Source organism: Podarcis cretensis (assembly GCF_951804945.1).
Source record: "Podarcis cretensis genome assembly, chromosome: Z".
In the NCBI taxonomy this organism is placed as follows: Eukaryota; Metazoa; Chordata; class Lepidosauria; order Squamata; family Lacertidae; genus Podarcis; species Podarcis cretensis.
In genome coordinates this window covers 49,590,038-49,613,075 of record NC_137184.1, presented here as the reverse complement: position 1 = coordinate 49,613,075, position 23,038 = coordinate 49,590,038, and the positions used below count along the sequence as shown (strand labels likewise).

The 23,038-nt window shown below is 45.8% G+C and overlaps 1 protein-coding gene across 1 annotated transcript in view; it reads left to right on the top strand.

Moving 5' to 3' along the window:
• GPC4 (glypican 4) overlaps positions 1 to 23,038 on the top strand; it is a 107,618-nt gene that overhangs the window by 66,970 nt on the left and 17,610 nt on the right. Inside the window, exon 3 of the mRNA XM_079962808.1 lies at positions 13,636 to 14,027. Within this exon, the coding sequence (XP_079818934.1) occupies positions 13,636 to 14,027 (392 nt within the window). The remainder of the gene's footprint in view (positions 1 to 13,635; positions 14,028 to 23,038) is intronic.

The window sequence follows — 23,038 nt, the reverse complement described above, 5'->3', positions numbered from 1 at the left end:
CATGATGTGAATTCCACTGGTATCTTTTCTATAACAACAGCAGCAGCAGCAACAGGAATTCTGCCTTTTTCTTGGCTCTTTAAAGGGTTACTCTCTTCCCTCCATGCCCCAGGCTGCTCCCCCAATACAGGGTGTAACATCTTAGGTTTAAGTTTCTTCACGCTGTGTGAATGAACTCTCTTCCTGTGTGCATAAGTGCTAACACATGTTTTGCAAAGTCAAACAGCTCCGAAAGCTTTTGCGTTTTCTCTGTTGCCTTTTCTCTCTTTGGCTCCAGATTCTGTAAGTGTGTGTCAACCCTCTGTGTACATGCTGCAGCCCTTTCTTGGGGCTTTCTAGTGCTTGGGGAGAGGGAGGTGTATGGACCATTAAAAAATAGTAGTAGTAGTAGTAGTAGAAAGAAGAAGAAGAAGAGGGGTAAGTTAGAAAGTAGAATTCACGTGGACCAGCCCAAACTTAAAAATGGAAAGTGTAATGCTGGTGGCCAACAGAAGAGGTTTAAAGACTGTCAATGCATTTTTTTTTTTTAAAGTAGTATAAACATTGACAACTGGGAAACACTGGCCTGTGAGCGCTCCAATTGGAGAATAGCCTTTACCAAAGGTGTCATGGGCTTTGAAGACACTTGAACTCAGGATGCAAGGGAGAAACGTGTTAGGAGGAAGGCATGCTTGGCAAATCCACACCATGATCAACTCCTGCCCGGAAACCAATGTCCCCACTGTGGAAGGATGTGTGGATCCAGAATTCACCTCCACAATCACTTATGAACTCACTGTTAAAACCGTCTTCATGGAAGACCATCTTCCTCGGCTGCAGGGGATCGCGAAAGAAAAAAAGAAGGAAAGAAAAAGAAAGAAAGGCTCTGCTAGGAAGAGCTGATGGGAGTTGAATTTCACTGACAGCCAGAGGGCAGCAGCTTGGGGGAACTTGCCATAAAACTGTTGGTTGGGTGCAGCAATGATTGGCCAGCATTTGTGTGCACTCCATGAAAGTTCTGCTCTGCCTTCACGGTTGTAGGCAGCAATGCTTCCAAAGACCAGTGGCTAGAAGCCATGGGAGGTGAGAGGGCTCTTGTGCTTGGGTCCTGCTTGCGGGTTTCCCATAGGCATCTGAGTGGCCCCTGTGAGAAGAGGATGCTGGACTAGAGGGGCCCCCCATCAAACAAGTGATGAGAGACTTCAGGAGTTCCAGTGCTTTGATCCTGATCTGGATTTGGTGACCAGTGGTTGCTATTCACTACAGTTTAAAAAAAAGCATACAAGAGCCAACCAAATACATCATTTCTAACTTGGTCCACTTTGTAGATGAGGGATGGAGAAATGCTGTTGGGTGACAGAGTCGGACCTTGTGATAACCAAATAAATGATGCAGAGAGGGAGCTGCAGCCCAATATAGGAACTATTTTAAGTGCATTCAGATCTCCAGGGCCAAAGGATCTTGCAGATGTAATCTCAAGAGTCTCTGTCTATAATCCTTCAGGATTCTGGGAGAACAGGTGAGGTCCCTGCGGGCTGGAGACTGGCAAATGTTGTCCCTATCTTCAAAAAGAAGGGAAAAGAAGAGCCAGGTAACTGCTGACTGGTCAGCTTCATGTCATAGAATCATAGAATCATAGAGTTGGAAGAGACCACAAGGGCCATTGAGTCCAACCCCCTGCCAAGCAGGAAACACCATCAGAGCACTCCTGACATATGGTTGTTTCTTGTAGTTTGGAACCATTGCTCCGTGTCCGCTTCTCTGGAGCAGCAGAAAACAACCTTTCTCCCTCCTCTATGTGACATCCTTTTATAGATTTGAACAAGGCTATCATATCACCCCTTAACCTCCTCTTCTCCAGGCTAAATATGCCCAGCTCCCTTAGCCGTTCCTCATAAGGCATCGTTTCCAGGCCTTTGACCATTTTGGTTGCCCTCCTCTGGACACGTTCCAGTTTGTCAGTGTCCTTCTTGAACTGTGGTGCCCAGAACTGGACACAGTACTTCAGGTGAGGTCTGACCAGAGCAGAATACAGTGGCACTATTACTTCCCTTGATCTAGATGCTATACTCCTATTGATGCAGCCCAGAATTGCATTGGCTTTTTTAGCTGCCGCGTCATACTGTTGGCTCATGTCAAGTTTGTGGTCAACCAAGACTCCTAGATCCTTTTCACATGTACTGCTCTCAAGCCAGGTGTCACCCATCTTGTATTTGTGCCTCTCATTTTTTTTGCCCAAGTGCATTACTTTACATTTCTCCCTGTTAAAATTCATCTTGTTTGTTTTGGCCCAGTTCTCTAATCTGCCAAGGTCGTTTTGAAGTGTGATCCTGTCCTCTGGGGTGTTAGCCACCCCTCCCAGTTTGGTGTCATCTGCAAATTTGATCAGGATGCCCTTGAGTCCATCATCCAAGTCATTGATAAAGATGTTGAATAAGACCGGGCCCAAGACAGAACCCTGTGGCACCCCACTAGTCACTCTTCTCCAGGATGAAGAGGAACCATTGATGAGCACCCTTTGAGTTCGGTCAGTCAGCCAGTTACAAATCCACTGAATGGTAGCATAGTCAAGTCCGCATTTTACCAGCTTCTTTACAAGAATATCACGGGGCACCTTGTCAAATGCCTTGCTGAAATCAAGGTAGGCTACATCCAATGCGAACCCTTCATCTACCAGGCTTGTGATTCTGTCAAAAAACGAGATCAGGTTAGTCTGACATGACTTATTTTTCAGAAATCAATGCTGAATATTGGTGATCACAGCATTCCTTTCTAGGTGCTCACAGACTTTTGCTTAATGTTTGCTTAATGATCTGCTCCAGAATCTTCCCTGGTATTGATGTCAGATTGACTGGGCGGTAATTATTTGGGTCCTCTCTTTTCCCCTTTTTGAAAATAGGGACAACATTTGCCCTCCTCCAGTCTGCCGGGACTTCGCCTGTTCTCCAGGAATTCTCAAAGATGACTGCCAGTGGTTCTGAGATCACATCTGCCAGTTCTTTTAATACTCTTGGATGCAGTTCATCTGGCCCTGGAGACTTGAATACATCTAAACTAGCCAAGTATTCTTGTACTATCTCCTTAGTTATTCTGAGCTGTGTTTCCTCTGCTGAATCATTTGCTCCAAATTCTTCAGGTCGGGCATTGTTTTCTTTATCGGAGAAGACTGAGGCATAGAAGGCATTGAGGAGTTCAGCCCTTTCTGTGTCCCCTGTTTGCATTTCACCATCTTCTCCTCTGAGTGACCCCACGGTTTCTTTGTTCTTCCTTTTGCTACGAACATACCCATAAAAGCCTTTTTTGTTGCTTTTATCCTCTCTAGCAAGCCTGAGTTCATTCTGTGCTTTAGCTTTTCTGACTTTGTATCTACACGTGCTGGCTATTTGTTTGAATTCCTCTTTGGTGGTTTCCCCCCCTTTTCCATTTTTTGTACACATCCTTTTTTAATCTTAACTCAGTTAAAAGTTCTTTAGATAGCCACCCTGGCTTCTTTAGGCACCTTCCATGTTTCCATCTCATTGGTATTGCCTGAAGTTGTGCTTTTACTATCTCCCTCTTAACAAACTCCCAGCCATCATGAACTCCCTTTCCTTTTAGTATTACTGTCCATGGGATCTCACCCAGCACTTCCCTAGGTTTTTTGAAGTCAGCTTTCTTAAAGTCAAGAAATTGAGTCCGAGTATGCTTGGCTGCTCCTTTCCGCTGTATAGTAAACTTCAGAAGAGCATGATCACTCGCGCCTAATGATCCTTCCACTTCTACCCCACTAACCAGGTCATCAACATTGGTTAGGACCAGATCTAAAATGGCTGTTCCTCTTGTTGCTTCTCCCACTTTCTGGACAATGAAGTTGTCTGCAAGGCCAGTGAGGAATCTGTATGACCTTATGCTCTTGGCTGAGTTTGACATCCAACAAATATCCGGGTAATTGAAGTCCCCCATTACTACTATCTCCCTTCCTTTTGCATGCTTGGTCATCTGTTCCAGGAAGGCATCATCTATGTCCTCCGTTTGGCTTGGGGATCTATAGTAAACTCCCACAATGAGGTCCCTGTTATTCTTCTCTCCCTTAATTTTGACCCTAATGCTCTCACTTTGGCTTTGAGGTTCTAAATCTTGGATCTCTTCACAGGTATACACATCCCTGACATATAACGCCACTCCTTCTCCTTTCTTGTCTGGTCTGTTTCTCTGAAATAGATTGTATCCCTCCATTATTACATTCCAGTCGTGGGACTTATCCCACCAGGTTTCAGTGATGCCTATTATGTCATATTTAGTTTGCTGTACCAAGAGCTCAAGCTCATCTTGTTTATTTCCCATGCTTTGCGCATTAGTGTACAGACATTGAAGTCCATTAATCATTCCCCCGTGTCTCTTATTTAAGGATTTTTTCCTCCCACCACTAGGTCTGCGTGCTGTTTGCTCCATTTGGTCTATGACATTTGGATGATCATCTTCATCAATTGATAGACTCCTACCTTCAGGAGCACTGTCTCCCTCCCCCACATTAGTCAGTTTAAAGCCCTCCTGATGAGGTTTCTGAGACTTTTGGCAAAAACATTCCTCCCAACCGTTGTGAGGTGCAGCCCATCGCTTGCCAGAAGTCCATCTTCAAGAAACTGCAGTCCGTGATCTAAGAATCCAAACCGTTCCTGTTTACACCATTTGCGAAGCCAGCTGTTCACTTCCACTATTTTTCCCTCTCTCCCTGGGCCACGTCGTTCAACTGGGAGGACAGATGAGATGACAATTTGCGCATTTAATTGCTTCAATTTCCTGCCCAGAGCCTCATAGTCTCTTTTGATCTTCTGGAGGCTATTGCTTGCAGTGTCATTGGTTCCCACATGAACCAAGAGGAAGGGGTATTTGTCAGTGGGTTTTATGATTCCTTGCAGTCGTTCAGTTACATCTTGGATCTTAGCCCCGGGGAGACAGCACACTTCCCGAGACATCTTGTCAGGCCCACAGATCACTGCTTCTGTTCCCCTCAGAAGGGAATCCCCTATCACCACTACACGCCTCCTCTTAGGTTTGGTCGGGGTTCTTCTGTGAGCTGTCCGTTCCAAGGTCGCCTGCACATTCCCTGAGGACTCACTTTGCTGCTCGTCTTCATATACCTGATCGACTGTAATAAGGGAGAGATCCTCAAATGGAGTCTGCTCTTCGTCTTCCATGCTAGGGGAGAGGACCTCAAAGCGATTGTGTATTTCTAAACAATCAGAGCGAACCCTGGGCCTCCTACTTCTTTGAGTCACGTTTCTCCATATATCTGGCTCCTGTGTTGGTGAACTAGCCTCCTTCTCAGGGGAGTCCCCTGTCTCCTCCTTGGTGGAGACGGTGTGCTCTGTTGCTTCCAAGAAGAGCTCCAGCTCTCTAATTCTTTGGAGCATAGCTACACGTTCCTCCAGTTGCTGGACTTTGTCTTCTAAGAGGGCAATCAACATGCAATTGCTGCAGGTAAAGCTGCCTGCAACCTTTGGCAAGATGGCAAACATTGCGCAGGAACCGCAGGCGACTGCAGCTGTTCCCTCACCCTCCATCTTGAGAACGTGTCGTTGGGGGTGACTACAGCGGTCCTCCATCATAAAAAGTGTGAAGACAGGACATATAACTCCCCCCCAAAAAAACCTAGGTCTCCCCCAACAAACGTTTGAGACTAGCTCCCCTAAATCTAAAAGATGGATCAAACTGCCCTGCCGCTGCCCTGTAAGCTCTGATAAGCTCCTCCCAGAGCTAATCACCTGCCTCAACAGAAACCCTGCCCCCTCTGACCTTTGCACAGGGGGAGCAGCTAATCAGCCACAAAGAAACCCACACAAGAAAACCCTTTTTGCTCCTTCTTCAGCTGCTGCCCTGCAAGCTCTGGTATGTCAATACCAGTAAAGGTCCTAGAACAGATAATTAAATGGTCAGGCTGCAAGCACTTAGAAAAGGATGCTGCAATTACTAAGACCCAACAAGGGTTTCTCAAAAACAAGGCATGGTGGACAAATCTTACTTCTTTTCTTTTGATAGTTTTGATCTTGGTGGAAAAGGCAAATGCCTGATTTCAGTAGGGCTTTTGATGAAGTCCCTCTATGTTAATCTTCCGCAGACACTGGTGATTCCTGCATTCCAGGGGGTTAGGCTAGAACAGGGGTCAGCAATTTTTTTCAGCAGGGGGCTGGTCCACTGTCCCTCCTTGTGGAGGGCCGGGCTATATTTTTTTTTGGGGGGGGGATGAACAAATTCCTATGCCCCACAAATGAGATGCATTTTAAATAAAAGGACACATTCTACTCATGTAAAAAAACACGCTGATTCCTGGACTGTCTGCAGGCCGGATTGAGAAGGGGATTGGGCCGGATCCAGCCCCCAGGCCTTAGGTTGCCTAGCCATGGGCTAGATGACCCTTTGGATCATCCCTCTCAACTCTACCCTCTCAACTCTACCATCCTATAATTCTACGGGGGAATTGTGATGTTCTGGGTTTTACTGGACAACAGTTCTATTCACCACCGGCCATTGACCCTGTTGGCTGATAGGAGTTGGGAGTCCAACGAGGGTTGTAGATCGGAGTCACTGTTCACGCTCCCTGGACATGCAGGCTCAGAGCAGAGACCTATTGTTCTCCATGACCTTGCAGAATGTCAAGCAGGGTGACTTTTTGTTCTTCTAATCTAAACTTAAACATTTAGCACAGGCTGTAAATAGTTCAGGGTATCAATGGAAGTCCACCTTTAAGCTGAGGCAGAGAAAACATTGTTTGTGTTGGTCTCCCCCACCCAGAGCACCCACTGCAGTGCTGATCAGGCCTTTACAATGCCATAAAACAAGAAAAGTAATCGCTTAAAGCACAACTTTTGTTTGAGAACAAACCCAATTTCCAAGACAAACGAAAGGTGTTAATTCATTTTGCCCTTCAACCTGTCAAGATAACAGACCAGCCTCCCTGCCCCCACCTCCATTCTCTCCCTCCCCTCAAGGTCAGAGGGGTTATTCCTGGGCCATGTTGTGGCTCATTAATCAGCCAACAAACCATGAGAGGGAGAGAATTTATACCTAACCAGGAGAAACAGTAGCAAAGTCTTGCCTTTCAGGAAGAACCAATGCTGCTATTTGCATCAGGAGGAACTTTCTGACAGCAAGAGCTGTTTGAGAGTGGGATGGAAGGTGGGGGGGGGGCTCTCCTTCCTTGGAGGTTTATAAGCAGAGCTTGGATGGCCATCTGTCCAGGATGTTTGAGCTGAGATTGCAGGAGGGTCCCTTCCAACTCTACAATTCTATGCTTCTAACAAGGATGCAACTTATGCTAGTCTCTCCCAACCTGGCCCCCTCCAGATGGGAGTACATAGGATTCGGTCAGTCAACCAGCCAAAAATCCACCTAACAGTAACATTGTCTATGCCAGGGGTCAGCAAACTTTTTCACCGGGGTCTGGTCCACCGTCCCTCAAACCTTGTTGGGGGCCGGACTATTTTTTGGGGGGAAATAATAATTGAACGAATTCCTATACCTCACAAATCTCCCAGAGATGTGTTTTAAATAAAAGGACACAGTCTACTCATGTAAAAACACGCTGATTTCCGGACTGTCCGCGGGCCGGATTGAGAAGGGCTTTAGTTTGTCTACCCATGGTCTCTGCAGAAGGTTCCAGGTTCAATCCCTGGCATCCCCAGGCAGGGCTGGGAGAGACTCCTGTCTGATATGCAAGAGAACTGCTGCCAATCAGCTTAGACTTGCCTTTGTCAACTTGGTGCCCCCCAACTCCCACATTTGCAGACAACACTGGACCAATGGCTTGACTGTAAGGTATTGGATTACCCAGTTCAGGGTTTGACCACCTGGGGTTTCCAACTTGGGAGGACTACAGCTCCCATCACCCTTCACTTTTGCGTGGATGATGTTAGTTGTATTCCATCAACATCTGAAGGACACTGTTCTAGTGCACCAATTCCACATCCTGTCTTTGTCCTTATGGTTTGCCCCTTCAGTCTTCAAGGAATTAGCAGCTGTGTTCTTTCCGGCATGTTTTAGTGTGGCAGAACCCACACTTTAGAACTCCCTGCCTGTTGACGTCAGGCAGGTGCTTTCACTGTACTCTTTTCTACACCTGCCAAAGACACATTTTGTTCAGGCCAACCTATCCAGCCTATTTATTTATTTATTTACCCACTTTTCCTCCAAGTAAAGGACCTCTAAGTGGCACACAAAGTTGAAACAGACTTATAGCACAAAACAAATCTCTGTAAGTAAACCTCTTTGAGTTGTTGTATATGTTTTATTACATATATAGATGTTTTGTTTTGTTATTTCTTAACACTGATACAAATAACTGAGCTCCATCCATAATGCCAGAAATCTCTTAAGTAACCCAGGCTTCTGCTCTTTGGATTAGAAGATGGAGGTGTTTTAACAGCATCATTTTCAAAACCAGTTTTGTCATAAACCTTTTCCAGCTATGCTTCCAAGGGTGTAGCTGGCCTTCTCTGGTGTTCTCTGGCCTTCCTATTCCTATTAAAAGTTCTGCAGGGCGGGGGCGGGGGGGGGGCAGGTATAAAAGAGAAAGAAACAGAGGTGAACAAGGTGAGCTTTCAGAATGATTAAATGAATTAGAAATTAATACATACGAAAAAGAAGAAGTTAATACATACCACCCAGCCATTCTCTATAGTATATATTAAATGCGCACAAGAGTGAGAGAGAAAATTGTAGACAGGAAATGCCAGGCATGGGAACCAGCAGAGAAGTTCGTGCTGATACTGGACAGAGGATGTGTTGGGAGGCGGGTGTCAAAATAAAATCCTTTTTTCCCCTAGGGGTCGTTTTCCTCTTCCTGCACTCTGAAAGTTGCTGTGCTTTCTGCTGCTCAGTCAAGCTCCAAGCCCAGAACTGTGTTAATAAAGAACACCTTTTAAAAAAATGCACTTCAGTGATTCCCCCTCCTTGAACCCCACCCCATCCCGAAAATCTTCTGAATTAGACTTTGTTTGTACTGGAGCACTTTGAAGACTTACAAAATTTGAACTCCGACATACTTCATACATTTTAACAAGGTTTAAATTCAAACCGAGCCAAAGACTCTCTCTTTTTCCTGCTCCTGCTTCTAACAACTTTTTAAGTCTAAACACTGCCTCCTTTGAGGATCCCAGCACAGAGGTATGTTTTATTAAAATTTTATTTATTGAACATGAGTCACAAAAAGGCACAGGACAGAATGCCAAATATCCAGTGCCCTGGAGGAAATAATGGGGGGGGGCGCGTTTCTACCGTCCTTCCCAGGGGGGCTTTTGTTTTTGAGGAGTGCAGTAGTCTGTGCAACAGGGAACCATCAGGACTGCACACAAGAAGTTTGGGAATTCCAAACCTATTGACCTTCCTTCTTCACCCCACCCTCCTTTTTTGAACGATATTAAATCATAAAGTAGTTACGTACAGGACAGATGGGAAAAAGTAACATTGCATAGAAACTCTGGGACACGGAATCATGCTTTCTGTTACAGACATCTGTCCCACATTAGACACTTTTTAAGATTATTACGCTGCTGGTATTATGATGGTATTAATGTTACTTGTTGAGCTTTCTTTGAGTCTCGTATGAACTCCTCCCCAAAATAAACCCCGCTCTGCCTTCTGACCACAGAGCTGGGGATGTGGAAATCTCGCACCTTTTATCTCATTTTTGGGATGGGGGTGGCAGTTCTGCTACGTTGCATTTTCTAGGCATGATGTGGGACACTCCCAAGAGCAATCCCTAGGTCTGGATTCCTTTTTCAGTTTGAATCAGCTGGTCTGGCTTTTTGTGTATGAAGTTGCACCTATTAAAACATTTAAGGTTTTCTGTGTCCAGGAATCTATATGTGGCACTTTGGGGTGTCTGCTGGCACCCTAGACAGTGCCCACCCTTGGCATCTGCCCCAGGTTCCCCTCTAACAGGTGGTGGTGTTAAGGCGGGGATTGGGAGCAAGTCAGCAATAACCCACAAGGTGTCAGTGAAGTTAACCCTGTATTCAAAGAAACAAAACATCCCAGGCCTCTTCCCAGTATAACTTGCCCCTATGAGGCAGTTGTGGGGATGTCCCTGCCTTCCTGCAGCTCTCTATGTCTCCTCCTCCCCTGGGTCCATCCCAAACAGTCTGACACTCCAATGCCTTGTTTGTCTCTGCTCTGCCCTCTTCATACCCCTGTGGGTTCTGGGAGGGGAGCAGGTCACAGCAGGAACAGAAAATTCCCTGGCTTCTTCAGCAGCCTGTCTCGTATCTGCCTCTTGGCCTCTCCACTTCTGTCTCTGATTCTGCTCTGCTCTCTGCCATAGACTCTTTCTGCTTCCAACACCCCCCCCCCGTCTTCTCCCTGTGGCCACTCACTGTCACCCCACCACCACTCCCCGGGTCCTGAGCCTTTATTCCTTAGAATCATAGAATCGTAGAGTTGGAAGAGACCACAAGGGCCATTGAGTCCAACCCCCTGCCAAGCAGGAAACACCATCAGAGCACTCCTGACATATGGTTGTCAAGCCTCTGCTTAAAGACCTCCAAAGAAGGAGACTCCACCACACTCCTTGGCAGCAAATTCCACTGTCAAACAGCTCTTACTGTCAGGAAGTTCTTCCTAATGTTTAGGTGGAATCTTCTTTCTTGTAGTTTGGAACCATTGCTCCGTGTCCACTTCTCTGGAGCAGCAGAAAACAACCTTTCTCCCTCCTCTATGTGACATCCTTTTATATATTTTATATATTTGAACATGGCTATCATATCACCCCTTAACCTCCTCTTCTCCAGGCTAAACATGCCCAGATCCCTTAGCCGTTCCTCATAAGGCATCGTTTCCAGGCCTTTGACCATTTGGGTTGCCCTCCTCTGGACACGTTCCAGTTTGTCAGTGTCCTTCTTGAACTGTGGTGCCCAGAACTGGACACAGTACTCCAGGTGAGGTCTGACCAGAGCAGAATACAGTGGCACTATTACTTCCCTTGATCTAGATGCTATACTCCTATTGATGCAGCCCAGAATTGCATTGGCTTTTTTAGCTGCCGCGTCACACTGTTGGCTCATGTCAAGTTTGTGGTCAACCAAGACTCCTAGATCCTTTTCACATGTACTGCTCTCAAGCCAGGTGTCACCCATCTTGTATTTGTGCCTCTCATTTTTTTTGCCCAAGTGCAATACTTTACATTTCTCCCTATTAAAATTCATCTTGTTTGTTTTGGCCCAGTTCTCTAATCTGTCAAGGTCGTTTTGAAGTGTGATCCTGTCCTCTGGGGTGTTAGCCACCAGTTTGGTGTCATCTGCAAATTTGATCAGGATGCCCTTGAGTCCATCATCCAAGTCGTTGATAAAGATGTTGAATAAGACCGGGCCCAAGACAGAACCCTGTGGCACCCCACTAGTCACTCTTCTCCAGGATGAAGAGGAACCATTGATGAGCACCCTTTGGCTTCAGTCAGTCAGCCAGTTACAAATCCACTGAGTGGTAGCATAGTCAAGACCACATTTTACCAGCTTCTTTACAAGAATATCATGGGGCACCTTGTCAAATGCCTTGCTGAAATCAAGGTAGGCTACATCCACTGCGTTCCCTTCATCTACCAGGCTTGTAATTCTGTCAAAAAACAAGATCAGGTTAGTCTGACATGACTTATTTTTCAGAAATCCATGCTGACTATTGGTGATCACAGTATTCCTTTCTAGGTGCTCACAGACTGTTTGCTTAATGATCTGCTCCAGAATCTTCCCTGGTATTGATGTCAGACTGACTGGGCGGTAATTATTTGGGTCCTCTCTTTTCCCCTTTTTGAAAATAGGGACATTTGCCCTCCTCCAGTCTGCCGGGACTTCGCCTGTTCTCCAGGAATTCTCAAAGATGACTGCCAGTGGTTCTGAGATCACATCTGCCAGTTATTTTAATACTCTTGGATGCAGTTCATCTGGCCCTGGAGACTTGAATACATCTAGACTAGCCAAGTATTCTTGTACTATCTCCTTAGTTATTCTGGGCTGTGTTTCCTTGGGGGTTCACCAGCTGCTGACTCTACTCCTCTGCATCCACCCAGTCCATGGCAAGTGATCAGCAAGAATCTGGGTCTAGGGTTGTGCTGAAGAATCCCCCCCATGTGTTCTCCCCCGGAGAGAAGAAAATGCATTCAAAAACAATCCGAGGGGAAGGAAATTGTGGTGCATTGAACAATAAGAACAGAAGAAGAGCCCTGGTGGATCAGGCCCTAACAGTCCATCTGGTCCAGTATTCTGCAGTCATGGTGACCAAACAGCTGTCTTTGGCAAACCATCAAGAAATTCCCAGCACCTCTGCCCTCCCATCGTTTCCAGCAACTGGTATTCAGAAGTATTTCTGCCTCCAGCTGTGGAGGCAGAGCATGGCCACCCTGGCTAGTAGCCACCAATAGCTCCCCCCTCCAAGAATTTGTCTAGTCCTCCTACAAAGCCATCCAAGTGGGTGCCCATCACTGTCTCCTGGGGGAGGGAGTTCCATAGTTTAACTATGCATTGCACGAAGGACTTTCTTTTGGATTGGGTGACCTCCAAGTTCCCTTGCATATCTGAAGTTCTGTAACGGTTTGCATTTTCCACCATTTTCCCAGTTTGGGCAGAGTCTCCCTCTTTCCTTTCCAATCCCCTTCACCTTTCATCTTGTATTCTTTATGATGCTCAGGTAGGCATGTGTGTGTCCCATTGTTGCGTTACTCCTGGATGATATTGGGTGCTGCAGAAATGCAATGGTAATAACTTGCAGGAGAGCATAAATCTTCCCAGAGTGGAAGGCAGCTTCTGCCTCTCCACCCTGAGGGTCTGGTATTTTGTTTTTCAGAAACTTTGCTCTGTCCCACCTTTTGATTTATGGGCTGAGGGAAGGCCACATTTGGTAGAGAACACCCATCACCTTGCTGCATCTCTGGGAGTCTGCAAGACTTAAAATTGATTGGAGGGAAGATGATGATCAAATGTGTACCTTTTTGTACTATTGGAGGAAGGCTATTATATGCATGCTGCCTCTGGGCAGATAGAATTCTTAACCACATTTAATGCAAACTGTGGTTTGCAAATTGTGGGTGGAATCATAACCTTGCTTTCAGCCAGTCTTTAACTCTAGCTGAAGTATTCAGATGTCAGATGTTCTCTTTCACATTCAGATGTGGAAGAGAAATGATGACTAAGGATGACATCTGCAGTGACCTGTTATCCAGAGGAAGGGCCAACTTTAATTCAGAGGAGAGATGCAAAGAGCTTCTCTGTGAATAAAGCATATTAGTGGCCATTGATGTGGAGTGGGAGATGGTGGAGGCATGCCTGCACCATTTTGTGGTTGTGTCTCTTTATCTGCTCTTTTTGATGCGGCAGGCATTTTGTGTCCTCTGAGGCCTCCGCAGCAAAAGAGGCCCAAAAGAGGCTTCTGACCCTTGTCCTAAACAGTCCCCCCTCTGCCCATACCCTTCAAAATAAAAACGTGTGGCCCTAATTTGCAGTCCCTCCTAGATTAAAATTGAGCTTTGTTTATTACACCCAAAGCTTTGGAGACACATTGGAAGCTTGCCCTCTTGTGCATAGTCCACTGGGGTTCTTCGGCTGCGATTCCTGCATTGTAGGGAGCTGGGCCAGGCGACCCTTTGCAGCCCTACAATTCCATGATTCTGTGAACCAATTCTCCCCTTCCCTGCAGAATTCTTCAGAGAGCTTCTTGAGAACGCCGAGAAATCCTTGAACGACATGTTTGTAAGGACTTACGGCCTCCTGTACATGCAGAATTCAGAAATGTTTAAGGACCTCTTTGTGGAGCTGAAGCGCTACTACACAGGCGGCAGCGTCAACCTGGAGGAGATGCTCAACGACTTCTGGGCCCGGCTGCTGGAGCGCATGTTCCGCCTGGTCAACCCCCAGTACCACTTCTCTGACGAGTACCTGGAGTGTGTCAGCAAGTACACGGAGCAGCTCAAGCCCTTTGGGGATGTGCCCCGCAAGCTGAAGCTCCAGGTGACACGGGCGTTTGTGGCGGCACGCACCTTCGCACAAGGCCTGGCCGTGGCAAGGGACGTGGTTGGCAAGGTGTCTGTGGTGAGTTGTTGTTGTTAGAATTTATATACCGCCCTATATCCAAAGATCTCAGGGTGGTTCACATTAAAAGATTACAGTATAGAAAATAAAAGCAGGGTGGATAAAAACCAATGATTTTTTAAAAATATATATCAAAAAAGGATTTTTTTATTTAAATCGGATTTTTAAAAATTTAAACTGGATTTTTAAAATAAAATGCTTTTGGAGGAAAAACCTTTCTAAAGATGGTTTTCTATTTAAGTTACATTATACTCCAAAGGCTATTCATCAGGAAATAATGATTTGTTTTAACTTTTCATTTGTGCTAAAACTCAGTCTAAGGTGGGGGTGTTTTTTTTTGGGGGGGGGGGTTAAAATGATAAACCAGCCAAAGTCCTGGTTAAAAAGGAATGTTTTGCATTATATTTATTTACTAGTAACTTTTCATCCAAGGCTCTCTAAGCAACTTACGTTAAAGAAAATATGTGCACATGCATAATAACATTTGTCAAGGTAGGCGGGCAGGGTGGAAAAATCATATAATACCTTACCACTTCATCTAACACACAACTTATGGAAAAACAAAAACGACACACAAGTCCTGTAAACAGTAACAAGCAACGTTAGCAATAGTCAAACAGTAAGCAAATCAATACTCTCACCCACTGATGAGCAGATAAACGAAACCGCGGTCCCCTCTCTCCCCCAGAACAAAAACCATTCACAGCAACCAACAATTCCCTTAACCTGGCCACCCCGAAGTCTGGCATTAGCCCAGCTGCTGCAAATCAGTGGTAAGTGAATCCAGGGTCCTCCTCCAGGGAGTGTCCAGCACCTTTCCTCTCCCTTCGGTGGGAAGCAGTAGCAAAGCAGAGCAAGGGAGGTGGTAGCAAACGTTTTACCTGCTTTGCAGCTACCCTGGCTACTGCTCCTCTCTTGCTGCTGGTGGCGATGCAGGAGACAGACATGCTTGCCGTTGTTTCAGCCACCACTTTCCTAGGGTTTGGTGGTGGTGGGCTCATTGTCCACAACAGAAAGCCCTTTATGGTGCATCTGGGGGGAAAGGGCTGTGGCTCAGAGGCACACTAAGTAAGATCTCCCTGGTTCAACCCCTGAGAGCAACTCCAGTTAAAAGGATAAGGAAGAACAAAATAAGAGACTGCTGGATCAGTCCAGTTGTCCATCTCCTCCATCATCCTGTTTTCAGTGGCCACCCGGTCCACAAGCAGGACCCGAGAGCAACACCACCCGTCTCCCTGCCTGATGCTCCCAGGAAGTGGTATCCAGAAGCATTACTGCCTCTGACCATGGAAGCAGAGCAGAGCCGTTGTGGCTAGTGGCCTACCTACCATGAGCTTGTCCAATCAATCCTCTTCTGAAACCATCCTAGGTGGTGGCCATTGTTGCCTCCAGTGGTAGCAGGTTCCATAAACGTCTACCACCTCTGAGAAAGGTAGCAGATCATGGGAAGCACCTTTTATGCCTGAAGAAGCTCTGGAGAGGCACTGCTAGTCAGTGCATAGAATATTGGTCCAAGAGTCCTCAGCGTGGCGCCTATGTGTTGAGGCCCTGTCTGAGTCCCGTTGCTGAGCAAGCAGGGGCTAGGAGTCTCTGAGGAACACTTCCTTGAGAGCAGAATCCACATATGAAGTCAGACAGTTCAGAGGTCAGGGAATCCAGATGAACACAGACCAAAGGGTCCAGATGGAGAGCAGAAAGCAGCAAAGTAGTGGTGGGAACCACAGGCGTTGTTTCCAGCATCTGACTGCTGCTGAGAGCTCTGTTTAAGAAGACCAGAGCCAGCTGGTTCTCATCAGTGCCTTCTCCTCTCTGTCTCTGAAGACTGATCAGCTGCAGGTAGAGTCACTCTGCCTTCTTGCCCTTCAGGCTGCGGTTCAGCAGGTGAAGCTGACTCCTGGCCCATGCCGCTATGGGCATCACAGCTCCTGCTGATAGCCTCCTTAGTTTTCTGACAAGGCCTCCTGCTCATCCCAGTATTTAGTTTTACAATGGTACCTTGGGTTACAAACACCTTGGGTTACAAACACTTCAGGTTACAGACTCTGCTAACCCGGAAGTAGTACCTTAAGAACTTTGCTTCAGGATGAGAACAGAAATCGCTGCAGCAGCGGGAGGCCCCATTAACTAAAGTGGTGCTTCAGGTTAAGAACAGTTTCAGGTTAAGAATGGACCTCCGGAATGAATTAAGTTTGTAACCAGAGGGACCACTGTATTTAAAATTGAGTTGTTTTGCTTTAGTTAAAGGGGTTGACTCTGGAGTAGAAGTGTTTGGTCAAGGTTTTTTTTTTTTTGGGGGGGGGGGGGTGTAGCGCATAGTTAAACTATGGAATGTAGTTGGTGATGACCACCACTTATATGGCTTTAAAAGAGGATACGATAAAATCATCAAGGATAAGGCTATTGGATAGCTATGGTGGCTAGTCAGAGGCAGTTGCTGACACCCATTTGTCTTGAGAGAAACTGGAGTGCACTTCTGTGGGTGATGTGAAACTGCTGAGTTAGCAGCACTGAAGTGACCTCCCCAGGGCCCAAGCCTGGGCAGTGTGTATGGAGGTTCTGGGCAGGCCAGATGACAATCCCCCCACCTCTTGGCCTGGCTGATGTGCTCCAAAGGAAAGTAGAGCAGTACATTTGGCAACAGCCTGGCTGCAGGAGTTGCTAGAAGGAGGTGTACAAGGCACCATCCAACTAGGGACTCCACTCCAGATTTGTTTACAGTTTACTCCTTGGCCCTTTCCCCCCTGAAGATATTTTACAAGGCAGTTGAGGTTTAGGATCATAGTTTTCCTTTTCCTAGATGGGCTCCCTTCCCAGGTGGACAAGCTCACTTACCTCTACAGTGTGAGCAGAAACCGCCTTCTTGGCTGTTGGACCCATTATTGGTCTTGTCCACTCCATCTGCCGGAGCTGTCTTTGCATGCAAAACCCTCTAACTCAATGAGGGTTTGAGACCCATAGGCTGCTCTCATCCAGCTTAGCCAGCCAGTCAAAGCCATTCCCAGGTGTGGCTGCTGTCTCATGCTGACAGCTTCTAGGAGCCACAGGTGAGAGTTGAGTGCAGGGTGGGGACCAAAGGTGGCAAACTACCCTAGAAGGAGCATGACGTGTCCCCCAACAGAGGTATTACTGTATTGTCCTGAATATAAACCTCACTCCCCCCCCCAAATTCCAGCTGTTAAAAGTTAAAGTATTCAGAACTAAGTGCTACAAGCCTGCCTCCCAACACTACCATCCTGAAAGGGGGCGGCCGGTGCTGGCTTAGGGAGGTAGTGCCGGGAGGAGATAGGCACGCAGCATGCTCAGAACCAGGCACTGGCCACCCCACCCCCATTCATGGTGGTAGTGCCAGGAGGCGGCAGCTTATTTTTGGATGCATCTTATATCCAGGCCAATATGGTACCTCTCCCATAACACCACATACACCCTTTGTATATCACGATTGCATGATACCGTGATTTTGCACTATGATACCACGGAATCATGGTTTCATGAATCATGATATCACAAAATCGTATCACACAATCGTTATGATTTCACGCAATCATGATACCCAAGCAGGAGCATGACATGACCCCCACCAAAGGTACTACCCCTGCTCTAGCACCCTATACACCCCAGTATGCCCATTGCAAGGGGCAATGGGAGAGAGCTGCAGTCACACTCAGATCCTGCTTGCTGATTTCCCACAATGGGCATCTGGTTGGCCACTGGGAGAACAGGATGCTGGACTGGATAGGCCATTGGCTGGCAGGTCTTCTGTTCTTAGGTGCTTTGCTTGTTGTTGTTTCAGGGAGGGGAGGGGTTTCTGAGCATTACCAATTTTTCTTCTGTGAAATGGGTGTTTCACAGACAACTTCTTAGATTTCCAAATGTGCCCCCAGACCCAAAAGGGTTGGGGAGCCTCTGGGCAAGATGGAGAAATACTCCAACCTTATAGTGGGCAGCTTCCAGTATCACTTTTGTCATTGGAACAGTTATTGTAATGATCCCCCTTTAGCGATGTTTGTGGTTTCTGTCTCCTAATGATGCAGTTGACGCCTGTGTACAAGTCAGCTTCCTATATAAATGCAGATCAAAAGGATGCTCTTATATTGGCTGTGCAAACTATGGATTACTATAGCAGACCATTCAGAACAAAATACAAATCTGCTGCTCTTGTGCTGCAAGAAGCACTCTTTGAAATGTTACTCATGTTTTAAGTTTTCTGTGCAGCCCTGCAATGTAAACCCTCTCAGGGCAGCTTACTCAGTAGAAAACAAGCATCACAGCAAAACAATAGCAAGATAAAAGTCATGGAAAAAAGGCCTGGCAGCAATAAAATCTTGAGGTTTTGTTTTTAATAATTATAAAGCCAGTGGGGGGGAATTAAAATGTTTTCATTGACTGAATTTGAAAATATAGTAAAGGAAGAAGCAGACTAGGCTCTCTGGGGAGAGAATTCCACAAATTCCTGTAAAATGCTGACTTTTCCCATTGTCTGATTTTCTTCCCTTTTATTTCTCCCAGCCTCAAAATTCTCTCCCTGCACCCCACCCCCAACTGAATTGCCTCAGCCCCCACGAAGATGTAACATTCACGATGTTGAATCAATCATGTTGGCAGGCCCAATTCAGATGTCACGGTGCCCACTTACCTAACTGTGTACCACATGAATTTCTTTCAGTTTTGCAGATCTACGGGAATTCTGTATAGCCAGATTTCATGGCCTTAATTTTCAGCCCACTCCCGAGGAACCTGAATTTCTTACGCAACCACCTCATTTTGCATTATTATTATTATTATTATTCCAAAATTCTCTGTCAAGTCTTTCAAGTGCTCCTATGCTGGTGGTGGGTGAGTTTTAATGTTGGCCAAGAGGGGAATTCAATGCAACAGCTGCACTACTGGAAATTCGTTGTGTTGAAGACTGCACAGCAACAAAGTCACCAGCAGCCAGCTTATGCATTCTCTTGCATGGGGGAAAAACATTTTGCCAGCAGGACACATATAATGCCGAGTCGCTTTAGCTTAGCGCTACATTGGATACAGCTTATTATCATTACAGTTTTGCACTTTTTAATTTATAAAAATATATATTGCAGTTCATAAAAAATATATTAAAAAGCAGCTCTTCTTATTTTCAAAACAGAAAGTAGGGCATCCAATAGGAACTTTCACCATGTAAAAGCGACCTGCCGCGAGGCCTCCTTTTCCTGTGGTTTTCATATATCCAAATCTAATCTGAGCGTTGTTTGAGCAGAACCTATTCGCTACTCCTCCAAATTTTACTTCGCCCTTTGGAGGACAGGGCTCTGGGTGTCCCCCCCCCCCCGCCCCCAAGAGGAATTGTTCTTGTTCCTGCCCTTGGGATGGTTGGGGCTATAAATTTCACTTAATTATAGGACATAGGCTAGTGGGTGCCAAAGGGGTAAATCTGAGCAGAGCCCTTTCAAGTGCAGGTGAAATGTATTACAGTGGTACCTCGGGTTACATACGCCTCAGGTTACAGACGCTTCAGGTTACAGACGCTTCAGGTTACAGACTCCGCTAGCCCAGAAATAGTACCTCGGGTCAAGAACTTTGCTTCAGGATGAGAACAGAAATCATGTGGCGGCAACAGGAGGCCCCATTAGCTAAAGTGGTGCTTCAGGTTAAGAACAGTTTCAACAACTTCCTGACATTCAGAAGACATCTTAAGGCAGCCCTGTTCAGGGAAGTTTTTAACGTGTGATTTTACTGTATTTTTGGTTTTTATGGAAGCCGCCCAGAGTGGCTGGGAAGGCCCAGCCAGATGGGCGGGATATAAATAATAAATTATTATTATTATTATTATTATTATTATTATTATTATTATTATTATTATTATTCAGGTTAAGAACGGACCTCCAGAACGAATTAAGTACTTAACCCGAGGTTACCACTGTAATTTGCAATATGATTTCTCTCTTGTCCTCCCACCCTGGGCTGCACTTTCCAACCAGAGTGAAGGCCTTTTTGGCTTCTTCTTTTTTTAAAGTATGGGAACTTTCTCTTTCACATGTTCTCTCCCTAACCCTCCCTCATCTCTCTCCCCCCAGGGCAGGGGAATTGGGCTATTATTGAACCCTTGACAGATATTAAAATCAACGGGTTTAAATTGCTGCCAAGCATGGACATTTCCTGCCTAAGCCCCGAGGGCACTAAAAAAAAAGTATGTTTGGTGGGAGCAGGAATATGTAAGCCAGATCCCTCAGTGACTCAAGGTGGAAGGGAACTTGATATTTTGCAATTCATAGATTTCAGAAATATCCTCATAATGAACAACACATGGCTAAATTATATGTCATTTAAAATTGGGGCTAAGCTGAAAAGCAGTTAGGAAGAGGGGCAGAATTTGACATTTCTGTGAGCCGTTTGTGGCAGCATCAGATGCCCCTCTTGAGTCTTGAGAGTTCATTTCTGATGCTCCAAAAGAGACCAGAATTCTTCGTTTATGCAGGACTTGTGGCCTTCAGTTGACAATACAGCCACATTGCCAAATCCAATTGGCTACCTACCAACGTTGTCCTGATACGTAGCTTGACACCTGTTAAAATTTCAAGCAATGCTTTTTTAAAATTACACATCTAACCAAAGAAAAAGGGTGTGTGTGTGTGTGAAATGAATGTGCTTGAGTCTACTCAGAGCAAGACTAATACTGGATGTCACACAATTACGTTTTAGACACAATGTTGTTGTTAAAAAAAAAAGCTAACATGTGACAAATTGAAACAAATGGCTTTGTAAAGCCAGGCTAATGGTTCCAGAAGTAGCAAACCTCTACATGGAAGAGGAAGATAATAGTTTCTTTTATTTTCTCTTTTTTGTATTTGTTTTGGCTTCTGTCTGCCCTCCCCCCCAAGCCTCACTTGCTTCTTGATCCTCTTAACTGGAAATATTGGGGATTTAACTTTGGGACTCTCTGCATGTAGAACATGTGTCCTTATCACTGACCTATGACCTCTCCTTCCCTGCTTATTGTAGGGGCAAAGCTGTGTGTGCAAAGTTGTCCTCTGTTCCTTAACAACGGTGAGGGAGACCATTCCAAACAGTGGGACCAGTCACATCCCCCCACCCCCGCTTGGGTTTTTACTTAAAACCAAGTTTCCAGCCCACAGCCAGGCAGTGTGGACTCTTTAAAGCCAGGTGCAAATTTTTTTGCAAAGATTTCCAATCCAAGGTGCCGACCAACCAGACTTCGTTTCCTGGTCACCAGACTCCTCAGTTAAGGCCTCTTAATTGTTGTGTGAGATGCAGCCGGGAGGCAGAGAAGTGTCTTGGAATTCAGATGGAGAAATCTCCAAGGGATGGGTTACTCTGCTGGCAGGCAGAGCTACGGAAATCTGGAGACTTGGAGAACTGTTTGTTCCAACCTTAAACTTGCTAACATGCAGCTCTGACATCTAAGTCTTGAAACCCTAAACTGTAGCACGGTTTTCCTTTCCAGTTAAATACAGTCCCAAAGCCTTTCTGGAGGATTTATCACTGCATCGCGCACGTGTGTGTCTTTTTGTACATGCTACCTCCTGACTCTGCAGCACATGTTGCTGAGTTGTGCTGTGCTGCTTTTCAAAGTGCCAGCGAGCCACAACCACTTCCAGCACATTCTATTCCAGGGGTAAAGAGCTTCAGTAGGCTAAGTAAGAGTGTGTGTGTGTGTGTGTGTGTGTGTGTGTGTGTGTGTGTGTGTGTGTACACACACACACACACACACACACACACACACACCATCTTTCTCATGCCTTTGAAACTCTTCCCAGGCCACACCTCTCAACAACCAGGCTTCACACATGCTCCTTCCGTCTCTTTGCCTGACTAGAATTTTTCTTGCGAACCACTTAGCGGTTCAATCACAATCAAGTGAGCCAGGCAAAAAACATTCCTTTCCAACCAGGCCTTTGGTTGATTTGATTGACATCCTAGGCCCTTTTAAAATGTGTTCCCGGGGGGGGGGGGGGTAGGGGGTTATTGGGTTGTTACTGCTTTTATTTTGATTATGTATTTTGTGGTTTGATATTTTGATTCTATTTTGTGAATCGCCCTGAGACCTCCGAGTATAGGGTGGTATATAAATTCAATAAGAAAGAAAGAAAGAAAGAAAGAAAGAAAGAAAGAAAGAAATGTACAATTTGTTATATAAACAACAAAGTAAGGATAACATCTCTGATCACGCTTCTTGCTTTATCTTGGTGGAGGATAGTGAGGGGTGTGTGAGTGTGTGTGGAAATCGCCCTAATGTACAAAGGCAAAAAATCAATTTTGGCTCTCATCCAAACAAACTCTCAGGCTGCATTCAGACAGTGTTTTATTCCATTTTCCTCTCATTTCCTCACCTGATTTCCATGTTTTATGCAATCTTCCACATGACGTGAAAGCCTGTTCAGCAAATCTAATGGAAGTGTAGTGTTCATTCCCTGTGTTCTTTCCAGAGGTAAAAATCCACCTGCAGCCCTGTTAACTCAGAAAATTGCAGGAGTTTTGTGTTGTAATTTCATGAGATGAAATTTGGGGGTGGTATCCCAGCATGCAGTTCTTTGCCACCATTTAAATTTAGCATGGCATGGTGGTGTGTTGGTCAAAAAACCACAGCTCTGTAACGGAAAAGGTAATGCCGTGTAAATGGAATGTTGGAAATGGGGACAGAAGCGTTATCACCAGGAAAACTTAATGAAATAAGCCCCATGTCTGAATGCAGCCTCAGAAAACCTCCCAGGAAAATTTCACAACAAGGAGGGTTCTTGGAACCTGCTGACGGCACCCTAGTCTGCCACTCCAGGGATTGTGGGCAGGCATCCAGGTCTTGCAGAGCTTCCTTGGGCTCCCCGCATCATCTGCACTGCATGCACCCAGTTCCAGGCTACCGTTGGTGAAATTCGCAGGGGGTCCCAGAGATGACAAATAGGATTACAGTGGTACCTCTAGTTACAAACTTAATTTGTTCCGGAGGTCCACTCTTAACCTGAAACTGTTCTTAACCTGAGGCACGCTTTCGCTAATGGGGCCTCTTGCTGCTG